General features: G+C 44.4%; 1 protein-coding gene across 5 annotated transcripts in view; it reads right to left on the minus strand.

Annotated features, from left to right (window-relative positions):
- The window catches only part of LOC135911737 (protein MMS22-like), a 164,498-nt gene that overhangs the window by 140,334 nt on the left and 10,560 nt on the right, over positions 1-13,604 (minus strand). For 3 of the 5 annotated variants that reach the window (XM_065444083.2, XM_070538428.1, XM_065444084.2), the window contains exons 3-4: positions 5,481-5,652; positions 4,599-4,651 (exon numbers count right to left, since the gene is read on the minus strand). In XM_065444083.2, coding sequence (XP_065300155.2) covers positions 4,599-4,651; positions 5,481-5,652 — 225 coding nt within the window. Of the gene's footprint in view, positions 1-1,402; positions 1,541-4,598; positions 4,652-5,480; positions 5,653-13,604 lie in introns of those variants that run through there. The other 2 variants (XM_065444087.2, XM_070538429.1) reach the window with 2 other exon arrangements.

The raw sequence follows: 13,604 nt of genomic DNA on the forward strand, positions 1-13,604 counted from the left end.
TTGGCACATTTCTTAGCAATAAATGTGACAGACTTCAAGGAGCAACATATTTGCATCAAGTTTTGTTTTAAACTTGGCGAAATTGTGGCAAACTCTTATTGCATGCTAGAGGACACTTTTGGAGTTGATGCCATGAGCCAAACTAGGACGTTTCTATGGCATAAACGCTTCAAGAAGGTCCGAATGTGTGTTGACGATGACGAATGTTCTGGACGCCTGTCAACGAGCACAACCCCGGAAACGACAGCAGAAGTTCGTAAGGCTGTCCTTGTAAATTGCAGGCTAACTATAAAGGATATCTGCAACATTGTGGGACAATCATACGGCACAGTTCAGCGAATTTTGTCACATGCTTTGAACATGAAGCATATTGCTGCAAAATTCATGCCAAGACTGCTCGGTGACAAACAGAAGCTGCACCGTGTTTCTGTCTGTACGGAACTGAGGTAACAAGTCAGAGACAATCCCAAACTCCTCTCCAATGTAATAACCGGGTTTGAGACATGGGTTTAGGGTTACAATCCTGAAACCAAACAGCGGTTGTCGCAATGGAATTCGCCAAATTCCCTGTGGCCTAAAGAGGCACGTCAAGTTATGTTGAATTCCAATGGCGGAGTCGGAGCAGCTGACGGACTCCGCGAGCGAGCACTCGACTCTGGCGCAGAGCAAAGCCTCCAGATCCGCGAGTGGAACACAACCTACGCCACCGGAGCAAGGCGGAAGTGGAAATTCTATCGCAGAGTTACCCAGGATACCTTGCGTGTTGTCATTTCCTTCCGCTGTTTGCTCTCAACACCGCCGCACCGGTCACTTGTCTCTTCAGTGCCGTTCACCTGTTGTTTCTTTAAAAGTGCTTAATGGATATCTCGTCAAGCGTGCAGCAGCTTTTGCTTCCTCGCGAGTCGTGACCCGTGGCGCCTCCCAGCAGACAAACATGGTAAAGGAAGTACGTCACGCAGAGTTCCGGTCCACTCCGCCGATTTTGGCCGAGCATCTTTTTCTGCTCCACGGAGTGACTCCCGCTCTGAATCCCCTCCGACTCTCTCATTGGAACACTTTACTCCCACCCTCAATCTGTCATTGGAACAAACTTGCTCCGAAACGAGCAGAAAAATTTGCTCCGACTCCGCCATTGAAATTCAACATTAGTGGCAATGTGAAGTCCATGCTCATTGCTTTTTTTTTACCTACATAGAATTGTCCACGAGGAGTTCGTACCTCCTGGACAAACTGTGAACAGCGAGCTTTACTGTGACATTTTGAGGCGCTTAAGAGAGCATTCATTGCAAACATCTCAAGAAGTGGAAGAACAACTGGCTTCATCACAACGACGCGCTCGCTCACACATCACTCGTTCGAATGTTCCTGACTTCCAAACAAATCACAGTACTTTCGCACCCACCCTATTCACTTGACCTCGCCCCTTGTGACTCTTGTTCCCAAAGTTGAAGTTGAGGCTGAAAGGGCATTGGTTTCACACTGCTGAAGAGATCCAGTTGGAATCGCACGCAGTCCTCAGCACAATGTCGCTCGGAGAGTTCTACGAATGCATGGAATCGTGGCAGAAACGCTGGGATCAGTGTACGCATGCTCAAAGGGACTACTTTGAAGAAGACAGTGCTAATTAGGCATTATGGTGAACAAAATTTTTTTTTATGACTGAATTCCCAGAAGTTTTAGGCAGCACCTTGTACAGAAGGCCACTGCAATTTGCCGATGTCACCCTGATAAAGTAGTCTGATAACTCCAAAACGTTGCATTGATTCTAATAAACTTACTTGGTTGGTGCTTGTCTAATTTCAGTAGTGATTGTCATTTATTTTGGAAAAGGTGCAAGAAACTAATACACTAAGCAAAGAATGACAAGAACTCGGCACATTAGATAAGGCCCATTTAATTTAATTGCACTTTCTGAACCAGTTCTCAAGAGCACCGTGCGCAGTGCTGCACAAGGTCATATTGTGCAAGTGCATCGTGGCCACTGAAAATCGAGGGGAAACATGCAGCAATGAAACAAACTCTGTCATCTGGTGCCCCCCAGAGCAGTCAAACTTTCTTGGCAAATGTGCAAGCAGCAAAAGGGAGGGTATTTTATTTTCGTTATCGCAGTAATCACTATCACGATGACACTAAGTTGCGGCGGTGGGTACTATCCTTTTTTTTTTGTCAGAAAACACACTCCAGGAGAAAAGCGTACAATTAAAAGCAAGTTAATGTATCAGAGGGTAACTCCAGCAATTTTTCGATGTCCATTGATCTTAATAAAACTTTGAATACACATTCTCTCTTACACTCCGATTATCTGTACCAAACAATGTGGCTGCAAGTCATTTAGTTTTCCTGAGAATGAATTTTAAAGATTGGTTGCATGTTCCTGACTCACCAATTTTTACTGGCCACCCTATGTCTGTGACGTCAGAGACTACAGCGCCACTGTTGCTGAAATCGCCGTTGTCTAGTTTGGAATTCCCTTTCAATAGATAAAGTGCCAATAGTGATGGCGCACTAGGAAGGGACAAAGACAGGACAAGGCGCTACTTGCAACTGTTTATTGAAGTCAAAGGTGGCTGATTATATAGCCATGGTTATATAATTAGCCACCAATATAAACAAGCCCACTATAAACAACCACCAATATAAACAAGCACGAGCTATCGCTCGTGCTTGTTTTGCATGGCTTGGTTTGGTCCTGTTTGCGCTTGTTTATTTACAATGACGAGTCTAATCCAAGAACTCGTGATGAAAAGAAAAAAAGCATGCGAGCTCGCAGAGGGAAGCAGCGGCAGAGGCCCAGTCTGGCCTTGGCAACGCCACTGCTTCAGTGACAGAGGTAATTAGCGCTGTCTATCAAGCTGGCAGGAAAACGAATCCACTTCCCTCCCGCCCTTACTCGCAACTACGCTCTCCTCACCCTCCCTGTCAGCTCCCTCGTAACTCCCTCAAATTTGATGGTCTCCACGCGCCCGCCTCCGCATCAGTGCCGCCAATCCTGCCAACCCGGTGCCAGCTTGTTCCTTAATGTTTCGTTTTCTGCCATTATCAGAAAAAGAACGTTGATGGACATGGGCAGTTCCGTGGTCCTCGTTTGCTGTGTGTTTGCATGTTGCGGTATTTCACATCCACACTATTCGTGCATTGTGCTATGGCAAACGAAAACTTCAAGAACAAGTCCTTCTTTTAATTCAAACACATTTTTGGGCCTCTTCGAGTTCGAATGATCGAGATTCGACTGTACAACTTCAAAGATATGTGACAGTCTATGCAGGGCACAGCCTGTTCGAATGACCCAAAGCTGATCTCGATAATGGGTTTTTTCGCATACTGAAATACATGTGATTATAACGAGACCACAATGTCAGTTCAAATGAACCAGAAGTTCAAATTAAGCAAGTTCTAATTACTGAGATTCTGCTGTATTTTTCGAGGTGCTGAAAAATTACTATTGTCAATGTTTTACTGAATATTTGGATTTTCAGCTCTGGCACACATCATACGCTTTGTCGCGTGTAAAGTCGATGTGGCATTTAGTACCATTCTCACATAGCCGGTGCTGTGTCAGTCAGACAGGGAGGTGCCTAAACAGAACATTATAAAGCTTATAAAATTTTAAAGATTATAAATTATAAAGTTTATATAAATTATAAAGATTATAAAAGATTATTCACCATTATTTCTGGCCATGAACAGGACAAAAATGAACTGTTAGTTGAGTGATAAATTAATCAGTGAAGTAATTAACTAGTGTAATTGGTTCAAATAGCTATCGACGATGGAAACTTTGCTTCAGCATGTTATAAATGATACTATGTGCTTTGCATTTAAGTTTCCTGCACTTAAATGACCATTTTGAGGTAGCAAACTCAGAGTATCAAAAATATGAAGTTGGACATTGTCGGGTTAAATCAGAGCAGAACAGATTGGTGCTTGAAGCATTTAGCATTTCACCCTTAAATGAATCGAAGTAACTGCTTCTGATCATACGGTCAAATCTCAGTATAATGAAGTTGCGCACAACAGGAGGAGAATATTTGTTGACATCAGTTCAATATATGTGTATATATATATATATATATATATATATAGACTGCGATCCAGTTTTTGCGAAAGAAACACAGCTGTGATGATACTTTGATGGGCCAATCTTGATGGCCTCTAGTTTGGTTTGTGCTGATACATGGCACATAAACAATGCAAATAAACATGTACTTGGCATGGTTACTAATCTGCAGCTGTTTGATCGGCGTGATGATATGCAACACATTCGCTTGTTGACTCCAAGCCAACCAAGTCAAGTTACTGACCAAGACATGCATGTGCATACAAAACGTGCCCCCCCCCCCCCCCCCAATCTCTCTCCTCTCCATAGCTACCGAGCGAACAAATATTCCCTTCACTGTAACCAACACTGTAACTTCTGATAGCACATTTTCAGTTTCATTACAGCAGCAGAATACACACTAAAATAAACCATGCCAACCAAAGCTTCAATTGTTAATGCATTCTGCAGTACTAAGATTATAGTTGACTAAAACAAATGTGTTAGGCACAGTTTACATAATCTGGACCACAAAACAACCAGGGAGAGCATAAACACTCACCATGTGAGCTCCTGTGGTTACTTGGGTCATTCTGTAGAGCAATGATCTTTGACCTGAGAAAGAAATATAGTATATACATGCATATTTAACCTGCTGAATGCCATGCTTTTGTTGTTATCTAGAGTCAGAGTGGCAGCCTTAGAATTTGTTGCAGGGCTCATTTAAACCTGAGAGATAGAAAAAAGGAACGCATTGTGGATCCAACACAAGTACTAGTCTATATTACTCTGGTTGAGTTTGCAAGGAAGAAGTGCTGGGCAAGTTACATACACTCCATAGATCAGAAAAGGGTCTAGTAAAGTATTACCAAGTCTTCCGTAAATAGGAGTGCTAAGTATAAAAAACTCTTTCAGCTATATTGTTGGCTTTCTTGCACTTAAATTTCACACAGAGGTGGCATTTTGTGGCAAAATTAGTTAATACTAAGTTTGCAGGCATTACTTGCCAGTCTTGTGCCCAATAAATCTGAACTGTGCATTGTCTGCAGCTACGTCACTCAAAAAACGTCAATTTTGCTGCAACGAAACAGCAGTGCATCTGTTTGCCATCTGTCACACCTAGGGCAAAACAGCAGTCACTGTAGCTGTGACATATGACTCCACCATTCTGCTGCAGCAAAATTGACATTTGTCGCTGTTCATTTATCATTTCTCTTTTTCAACTACAATTGCAGGAAATGCCATCAGTGTTAAGCAATGGCAGCGATTGCTTTTAAGTTGCGTGTTTCATTTTAAAATACCGTTACAAGTCTAAATGATTGTCCAATCTGGGCCACCCAGGAATTAGGGCAAGCCAATGCAGTCCCAGATGCACAAATATAGTCAAATCATAATTTCAAATCCCCTTCAAATCAGCAGAAAATGTCCACACTGGCACACATACCTTGCTGCCCAAAACAGTCGGGTCAGCTGGGTGCGGGTAAAGTGGGTGCGACATATTGGCTGGCCAAACAGCTGGACATAAGGTACGTCAGCCGGTATGTGGCACCCAACTGCTTGCGGACGTACACCAGTGGCACAGTCGAAGAGGATGCCAACATCTGCGTCGGTCAGCTCTGCGGAATGCCAAATCAGTTGGAGTTGCATCAACAGCAATGTACTGGCCCTGAGCCAGATAGGCTAGAGTGCCTTACAGAAGCAAAGATGGCTTTGGCAGGCTTGATTGTATTCTGCTTCCTTTCTAACTTTGTGCAGTAAAGTATTGTTATTTGTACTGCTGGAACACATCTCAACACTTCAAAGTGACGAATACAAAAAGAAAAATAATTACTAGGTCCTGTACAATGCACACTAATTCATAGAGCAATAGCAAAAGATATGCTTCTTATTAAATTGTTTTATGGTCATGTTAAACTGCCTGCCACTGCTCTTACACTCGATATACTCAGCCTGCATGAGCATTTCATGTTGTGACAAAACCGCCGAAGATGACAAACATGGTGCTATGGCAAGGCTCACCATAGGGCCTTATTGTTCACAATCATTGTGGCAATTGGTAAGTACTATGCGACAGCAACTGTGAAACTTGTCTATATTACAGGCTATTATACCAGGCATAGATGGCTATGCCAAAAGAATAGTTAAGCAAAGAGGTTTCTGGAAGTCACACACACACACACACACACACACACACACACACACACACACACACACACACACACACACACACACACACACACACACACACACACACACACACACACACACACGCACGCACGCACGCACAAAGTTTCAATGTAAGGCTTTGCCTTCACAAATATTCATATCTACATTGTGGAAAGGTCGGCTTAAAAGGAATGTACTATCCGTGAAGTGCACCAGTGTTGGTAACTTGGCAAGAAAGTTGGAGAATTTTGCTAGCTTTTAGTTAGCTTAAAAATGACTTCACCTTTTTGTAGACTTAGTGAAATTTTAAAGTTGCCCCGGTGAAATTTCTGGAGGGGCGTTGGCTAATTTAATGCTTTGCCCTCATTTTATCCCAAGGGGAATATGTGCCACAATTTGTTGCTGCTTCGAAAAGCATAATGAAGAGCTTATTAGTGAGCCATCTGGTTACATCTAAGGTGCATTCCTAGACAAAACAAAGTCTTGAAATTTGATACTCTTTTATGCAATCGGAGGTTATCTTGCTTTTTCACATTCCGACCATGGGCTCACCACCACTGCAGGCAACTTAAAGCTATAGTTAAAAACAAAGCTATATGTCTAGGAACAACTAAAACATACAAAAAAACAGATTCTGAGCAAGTCATTGTTACCATAATTTAGTGTATTCTCCAAAGATTGAGTGTTTTGGGTTACGACACAGTGAATTTGACAGAGAAAAAAAAAAGTTCAACACTACTTTGCATTCTCCCCTGCTTCTACTTTATCACACATGCCAAACACTGCATGAGAGAGAAAAACCTACTGTTCTGAATAGAACAGATACAAGACCAAAGAAGTGGATACAAATAGAAGTACTAAATATGTTGGCATGGCACAGCAGCAGTGACTGACTATTTATTATCTCAAAGCTGCCTAGTTAAATCAGACCAGTGTTGCATAACACTTTCTTTTTCTTTCAAGTTTTCTCAACATTTGTTCAGAAGTAAGTAATGATTAGTTGTGTTATCAGGAAAAATCCTAATAGGCAGTGTCCAAATCCACACCCCAGTGATGGCTCTCTCTTGATAACAGAAACAGACCTTGAAGGCTCGGCTTCTTTTACTGCATGTGCCAGAAGCTACAGGTGGAGTCCAAATCCACACCACAGCGATGGTTACTTTTGAGTAACAGAAGCATGTCTCGAAAGCAATGCCTTTGCAGGCTGTGTGTGCCAGAAGTGATTGCGGAGCCGGAAACACGCAGATGCCACGTCTTATACACCACCACCTATCAAATATTGAATGCTTCCACTTATAATTTTATCTCGCAGCAAAACTGTGGCAGCAATGATGAGCAATAGATGACATAGTGTCATGAAATTTCCTCAGAGACATTCACCCCATCTAAGCTTGAAATTTTGTTCACTTCAACCAGCCGCGGTGGCTCCCTGACTATGGTGCTCTGCTGCTGAGCACAAGGTCGTGGGTTCGATTCCCAGCCATAGCAGCTTTATTTCAATGGAGACAAAATGCAAACTTGCTCGTGTACTTGATTCTTAGGGGCACGTTAAATAACTCCGGCTGGTTGAAATTGATCTAAAGCCCTCCACTACGGTGTGCCTTATAACTCACTGTGTAGTTTCGAGACATTAGGCTCAGCAATTTAATAATGTATTCAAGTACAGGTGATCTTTTATTTTGCTTGAATAACCAACCTTTATGCTTTTGGCAGGTCAGTGCCAGAAAGTGTGACATAACTCAAGTAAAAAATAAAAACAAATTGTCATGTCTAACATTCCAAAGCAACACTTGGGGAATGCAACACACCGTAGTGGGAGGCCTGTAGCGATTTTGATTGTCTAGGGCTCTTTAATGAGCATCTAAATTTTAGCGGACAGGTTTTTTGGCCTTCTGCACCCAACAAAATGTGGCAACTGTAGCTAGGAAGTGACCCTCTTACATTGTTCTCAGCAATAAAAGGTCGTAGCCACTGCAGAATGCCACCATGGCAGGCGTGCAATCACTCAGATTGTCTCTATGAACCTGAAGGTGGGGCTGCCACTTGTGACTACAACATAAAGTTTTTGACAGTCACATGCACAGATCAAAAGTGCTTGAATCCACAGCACAAGCACTGACTGACAGGGTTCAACATTCTTGAGGAACACTCTTGAGGCAACTAGAGATGAAGCAGTGGTGGAGAAGTTCTGAACAGCTAAGGTTCTTTAAAGGGACACTAAAGATCAATGATAAGTTCAGCTGCATTAATAAACTATGCAAAACTACAAAAAGGGGCCAGTGTCGCTGTCTGGGGAGGCTTTGTAAGTCAGAAAAGATGCAGAAACGAAATACAGGTGGTGAGATCGCCCTGAACTTTCCAGCACCAGTGTGCCGTGATGACGTTACAAATTTTAACCGCACCTATACAGGCACAGTTATAATTTTTCATTTGTAAACATTGCCCACATTGCATTATGAAAGAACCAAAGATTCAGCCTAATGAATTTCAAGGTCTTTTTCTGCACCAGAACAGCCTGAATGTAAGACAAGCACCATGAAATCTATGATGTCAAACTGATGTGTTGGCATTGGGGTTCCAGTGCAAAACTCGAAAAAGCGGTTCCACAGGCGGCGGGGCAAGTGATACGCAAACAGAACAGATGCTATCAATTCATTTTGCAACTATCGACTTGTTTCGCAAAAATCAACTGATAGTCAACACATCTGTCTAGTTTGTCATGTTGAATGTAGACCAACTAGCCCGGCTTAGAACTCTTGCAGAGAGCTTCTCAGTGTGAAAGTAACACAGGTGGGAGCTCTGCAATTCCCTTCATCCATCTGCTTCTGCTGGCCTATCCAAACAGTGTACACTTTCAGTGCTATCACTGAAAGAGATCTATCGCTTTTGAGGGGTACAAGGCAGTCACTAGAACTTGAGACTGACTCCAACCAAATAACTGAATTTTATTAGCCCGACGTTTCGGAGCCCATTCGGCTCCTTCTTCAGGGGGTTGTTCTTTGGGGGGTGGCGGTGTGCCGCTTTTAAAGCGTCTTTTTTGAAGAAAGGAGGGGGGGGAACACGGGAGGTGGGGAGACACTCCACAGACGGAAAGGTGGGGGGGAACAAAAGGAAAGGGGGGTTGTGTTGTTGACCGCTTCCAAGGTGCTGCGATGACCGGTGCTGGGTGGAGTGCTCACGAGGGTGCCCTTGATGGGCCGTGGGGGGGGGGGGGGAGGATACAGGGTCGCGCCGACATTCTGTGTTGGTGAAACGAGCGGGAGTCTATCTGGCTGTGCGTCCTTTTCTTCTTTTCGTCATGTCGCCAAGGCCATGGACATAGACCGAGGGTAGGTTGCCCTTCACACGGTTTATGTTATTCTCCGTATTCTGAATGTGCCACGACTCCAGTAGTAGTCTCTTTCGCCAGTTCGTTTCTGTTTGAAGGATTTCAGTTTCCTTGAAAGCAATTTTGTGGTCGGCGCCTTCAGAGTGTTCAGCGACGGCGCTGCGAATACGGTTGAATGTCCTGACGTCGTTCTCGTGTTGTCTGATCCTTTCTTTTAGATTTTTGGTTTCCCCGATGTACGACGCCGGACAGTCAGCACAACTGATTTTGTAGACGACGCCTTGAGCTTTTTCTTTTGGTGGACGATCTTTTGGTTTAGGGAGGAGGATATTGAAAGTGTTTATTGGTTTGTGCGCCACTTTGAGGCCTTCTTTTTTTAATATTCGGCTGAGCGCTTCGCTGGTACCTCTGATGTACGGGATGGACACTCGCTTCTGGGGTTGGGGAGAAGTAAACGGCTGAAGGTCCCGCATTTTGCTTCTTCTTTTTTGTTGTCTGGTTGTCTTTCGAATGAAGTCATCTGTGTAGCCATTCCTCTTAAGTTCGTTGAGAACCGTTCTCTTTTCTTTCTTTAGATCCGATTCCGATGAGGAATGAGTTTCGGCTCGTTTGAATAAAGAATTTACAACAGACGCCTTGTGGTTTGCCGGATGGTCGGATTGGAAATGAAGATAGCGGCCTGTGTGGGTTGGTTTTCGGTAGACTGAAAATTTTAGAATGCCGTCTTTTCGTGTAACTTGTACATCTAAGAATGGGAGTGATCCGTTCTGTTCGCGCTCATATGTGAACTGTATATCCGGGTCTATGGAGTTTAAGTGTTTCTGCAAGTTTTCGACTTGGCTCGTCTTCACGATGCAAAAACAATCATCCACGTACCTGAGGAAGACTTTTGGTTTCGGGAAAAAAGTATTTAAAGCTCTCTCCTCGATGCTCTCCATAGTCAAGTTAGCCATGGCAACGGAAATTGAGGCCCCCATAGGAGTTCCTTTAACCTGTTTGTAGTAGCTGCCTCGGAAGGTGAAATAGGTATTGGACAGGCACAGTTCGAGAAGGCGGCAGATCTCGTCTACACTCAAAGGGGTTCTCTCACTGAGCATATCGTCACGTTCCAGTGCATCTCTAGTTGCGGAAACAGCCAACTTAATGGGTACTCTTGTGAACAGAGAGATTACATCAAAAGAGACCAGGCATTCATCATCTTCGATACGGATTTTTGATGTGAGTTTGATGAAATTCTCGGAGTCGCGCACGTGCGATGCTGTCCTTCCGGTGAGTGGTGATATGATCTGATGCAAGTAAGTGGATAGTGATCGTAGTGGGGAACACGAAAAGTCTACGATTGGTCGTAAGGGGATTCCGGGTTTATGGAGTTTTGGCAAGCCGTAGAAAGCTGGAGCGGATCCGTTCCTACAGATTAATTTTAGGTAGAGATTTCGAGAATTTGGGTGGCTGCGGAATATTTCAATCAGCGTCTTGTTCAGCAACGACTGAGTTCTCGTAGTGGGGTCCTTCTTTAGTCTCTCGTAATCTTGGCTGTCAAGTAGGGCGGACGCCCTATCCTCGTAGTCCTTTATGTTCAAAACAACGGTTGAGTTCCCCTTGTCCGCCGGTAGGATCACAATGTTGGTATCTTCTTTCAGCGTTCTCACTGCTTTTATTTCATCGGAAGTTAAGTTGCGTTCTCTTCTGTGGTTGTTATTGGACCTTATTATGCCGATTGCTTTCAGTCTGACCTGTTCCCGCACTTTGGGGTCTAGTTGCTGGATGCCGCTCTCAAGGGCGGCGATCATCTTGGGGAGGGGTGGGTTATCTGTCGTAACATTGAATTTTTGACCTTTTGCCGGGATTGAAGTTTCTTCGCTTGTGAGCTTTCTCGATGATAAATTGGTTACTGTGTGCTTGTTTAACACTCCTGTTTTCTCGTTTTCGTTGATTAGGGAAGAGAATTTCTTCTTCTGCGTTTGACTGTGTTTCATTTCCTCTGAGGACGCTACGGCCTTTGCAAACGATTCAATTGATGAAAAGAGATGGGGTACCTTGTGTTCAAGTTGTCTTCTGGCGAAGAACGCGTCGACTTCTTTCTTCCGGATCACCATGTGGCACTCATGTATCCGTGCTGTCACCAATCTTTGCTGGGCCTTGTCGATGATGTCCCGGCCTTCTGGTGTGTTGATTGGTTGGCGTAGCTGGAGACTTCATGGCACGACGTTCTTGTCTTTGCATTTCCGGGTGAAGTCTAGGTGTGTCTTGAAGGTGGATATTCCTTTCACTGCTTTTATATAGTTCTTTGCAAGTTGCACTGCCTCTAGCCCGAAGTCTGCACGTAAAGACTTGAAGCTAAACATTTCGACAGAATTGCCTGTCTGGTTGGGAAATTGATTAGAACTTGAGACTGACTCCAACCAAATAACTGAATTTTATTAGCCCGACGTTTCGGAGCCCATTCGGCTCCTTCTTCAGGGGGTTGTTCTTCGGGGGGTGGCGGTGTGCCGCTTTTAAAGCGTCTTTTTTGAAGAAAGGAGGGGGGGGGGGAACACGGGAGGTGGGGAGACACTCCACAGACGGAAAGGTGGGGGGGAACAAAAGGAAAGGGGGGTTGTGTTGTTGACCGCTTCCAAGGTGCTGCGATGACCGGTGCTGGGTGGAGTGCTCACGAGGGTGCCCTTGATGGGCCGCGGGGGGGAGGGGAGGATACACGGTCGCGCCGACGTTCTGTGTTGGTGAAACGAGCGGGAGTCTATCTGGCTGTGCGTCCTTTTCTTCTTTTCGTCATGTCACCAAGGCCATGGACATAGACCGAGGGTAGGTTGCCCTTCACACGGTTTATGTTATTCTCCGTATTCTGAATGTGCCATGACTCCAGTAGTAGTCTCTTTCGCCAGTTCGTTTCTGTTTGAAGGATTTCAGTTTCCTTGAAAGCAATTTTGTGGTCGGCGCCTTCAGAGTGTTCAGCGACGGCGCTGCGAATACGGTTGAATGTCCTGACGTCGTTCTCGTGTTGTCTGATCCTTTCTTTTAGATTTTTGGTTTCCCCGATGTACGACGCCGGACAGTCAGCACAACTGATTTTGTAGACGACGCCTTGAGCTTTTTCTTTTGGTGGACGATCTTTTGGTTTAGGGAGGAGGATATTGAAAGTGTTTATTGGTTTGTGCGCCACTTTGAGGCCTTCTTTTTTTAATATTCGGCTGAGCGCTTCGCTGGTACCTCTGATGTACGGGATGGACACTCGCTTCTGGGGTTGGGGAGAAGTAAACGGCTGAAGGTCCCGCATTTTGCTTCTTCTTTTTTGTTGTCTGGTTGTCTTTCGAATGAAGTCATCTGTGTAGCCATTCCTCTTAAGTTCGTTGAGAACCGTTCTCTTTTCTTTCTTTAGATCCGATTCCGATGAGGAATGAGTTTCGGCTCGTTTGAATAAAGAATTTACAACAGACGCCTTGTGGTTTGCCGGATGGTCGGATTGGAAATGAAGATAGCGGCCTGTGTGGGTTGGTTTTCGGTAGACTGAAAATTTTAGAATGCCGTCTTTTCGTGTAACTTGTACATCTAAGAATGGGAGTGATCCGTTCTGTTCGCGCTCATATGTGAACTGTATATCCGGGTCTATGGAGTTTAAGTGTTTCTGCAAGTTTTCGACTTGGCTCGTCTTCACGATGCAAAAACAATCATCCACGTACCTGAGGAAGACTTTTGGTTTCGGGAAAAAAGTATTTAAAGCTCTCTCGTCGATGCTCTCCATAGTCAAGTTAGCCATGGCAACGGAAATTGAGGCCCCCATAGGAGTTCCTTTAACCTGTTTGTAGTAGCTGCCTCGGAAGGTGAAATAGGTATTGGACAGGCACAGTTCGAGAAGGCGGCAGATCTCGTCTACACTCAAAGGGGGTTCTCTCACTGAGCATATCGTCACGTTCCAGTGCATCTCTAGTTGCGGAAACAGCCAACTTAATGGGTACTCTTGTGAACAGAGAGATTACATCAAAAGAGACCAGACATTCATCATCTTCGATACGGATTTTTGATGTGAGTTTGATGAAATTCTCGGAGTCGCGCACGTGCGATGCTGTCCTTCCGGTG

This window comes from Dermacentor albipictus, chromosome 5 (genome assembly GCF_038994185.2).
Source record: "Dermacentor albipictus isolate Rhodes 1998 colony chromosome 5, USDA_Dalb.pri_finalv2, whole genome shotgun sequence".
Classification (NCBI taxonomy): Eukaryota; Metazoa; Arthropoda; class Arachnida; order Ixodida; family Ixodidae; genus Dermacentor; species Dermacentor albipictus.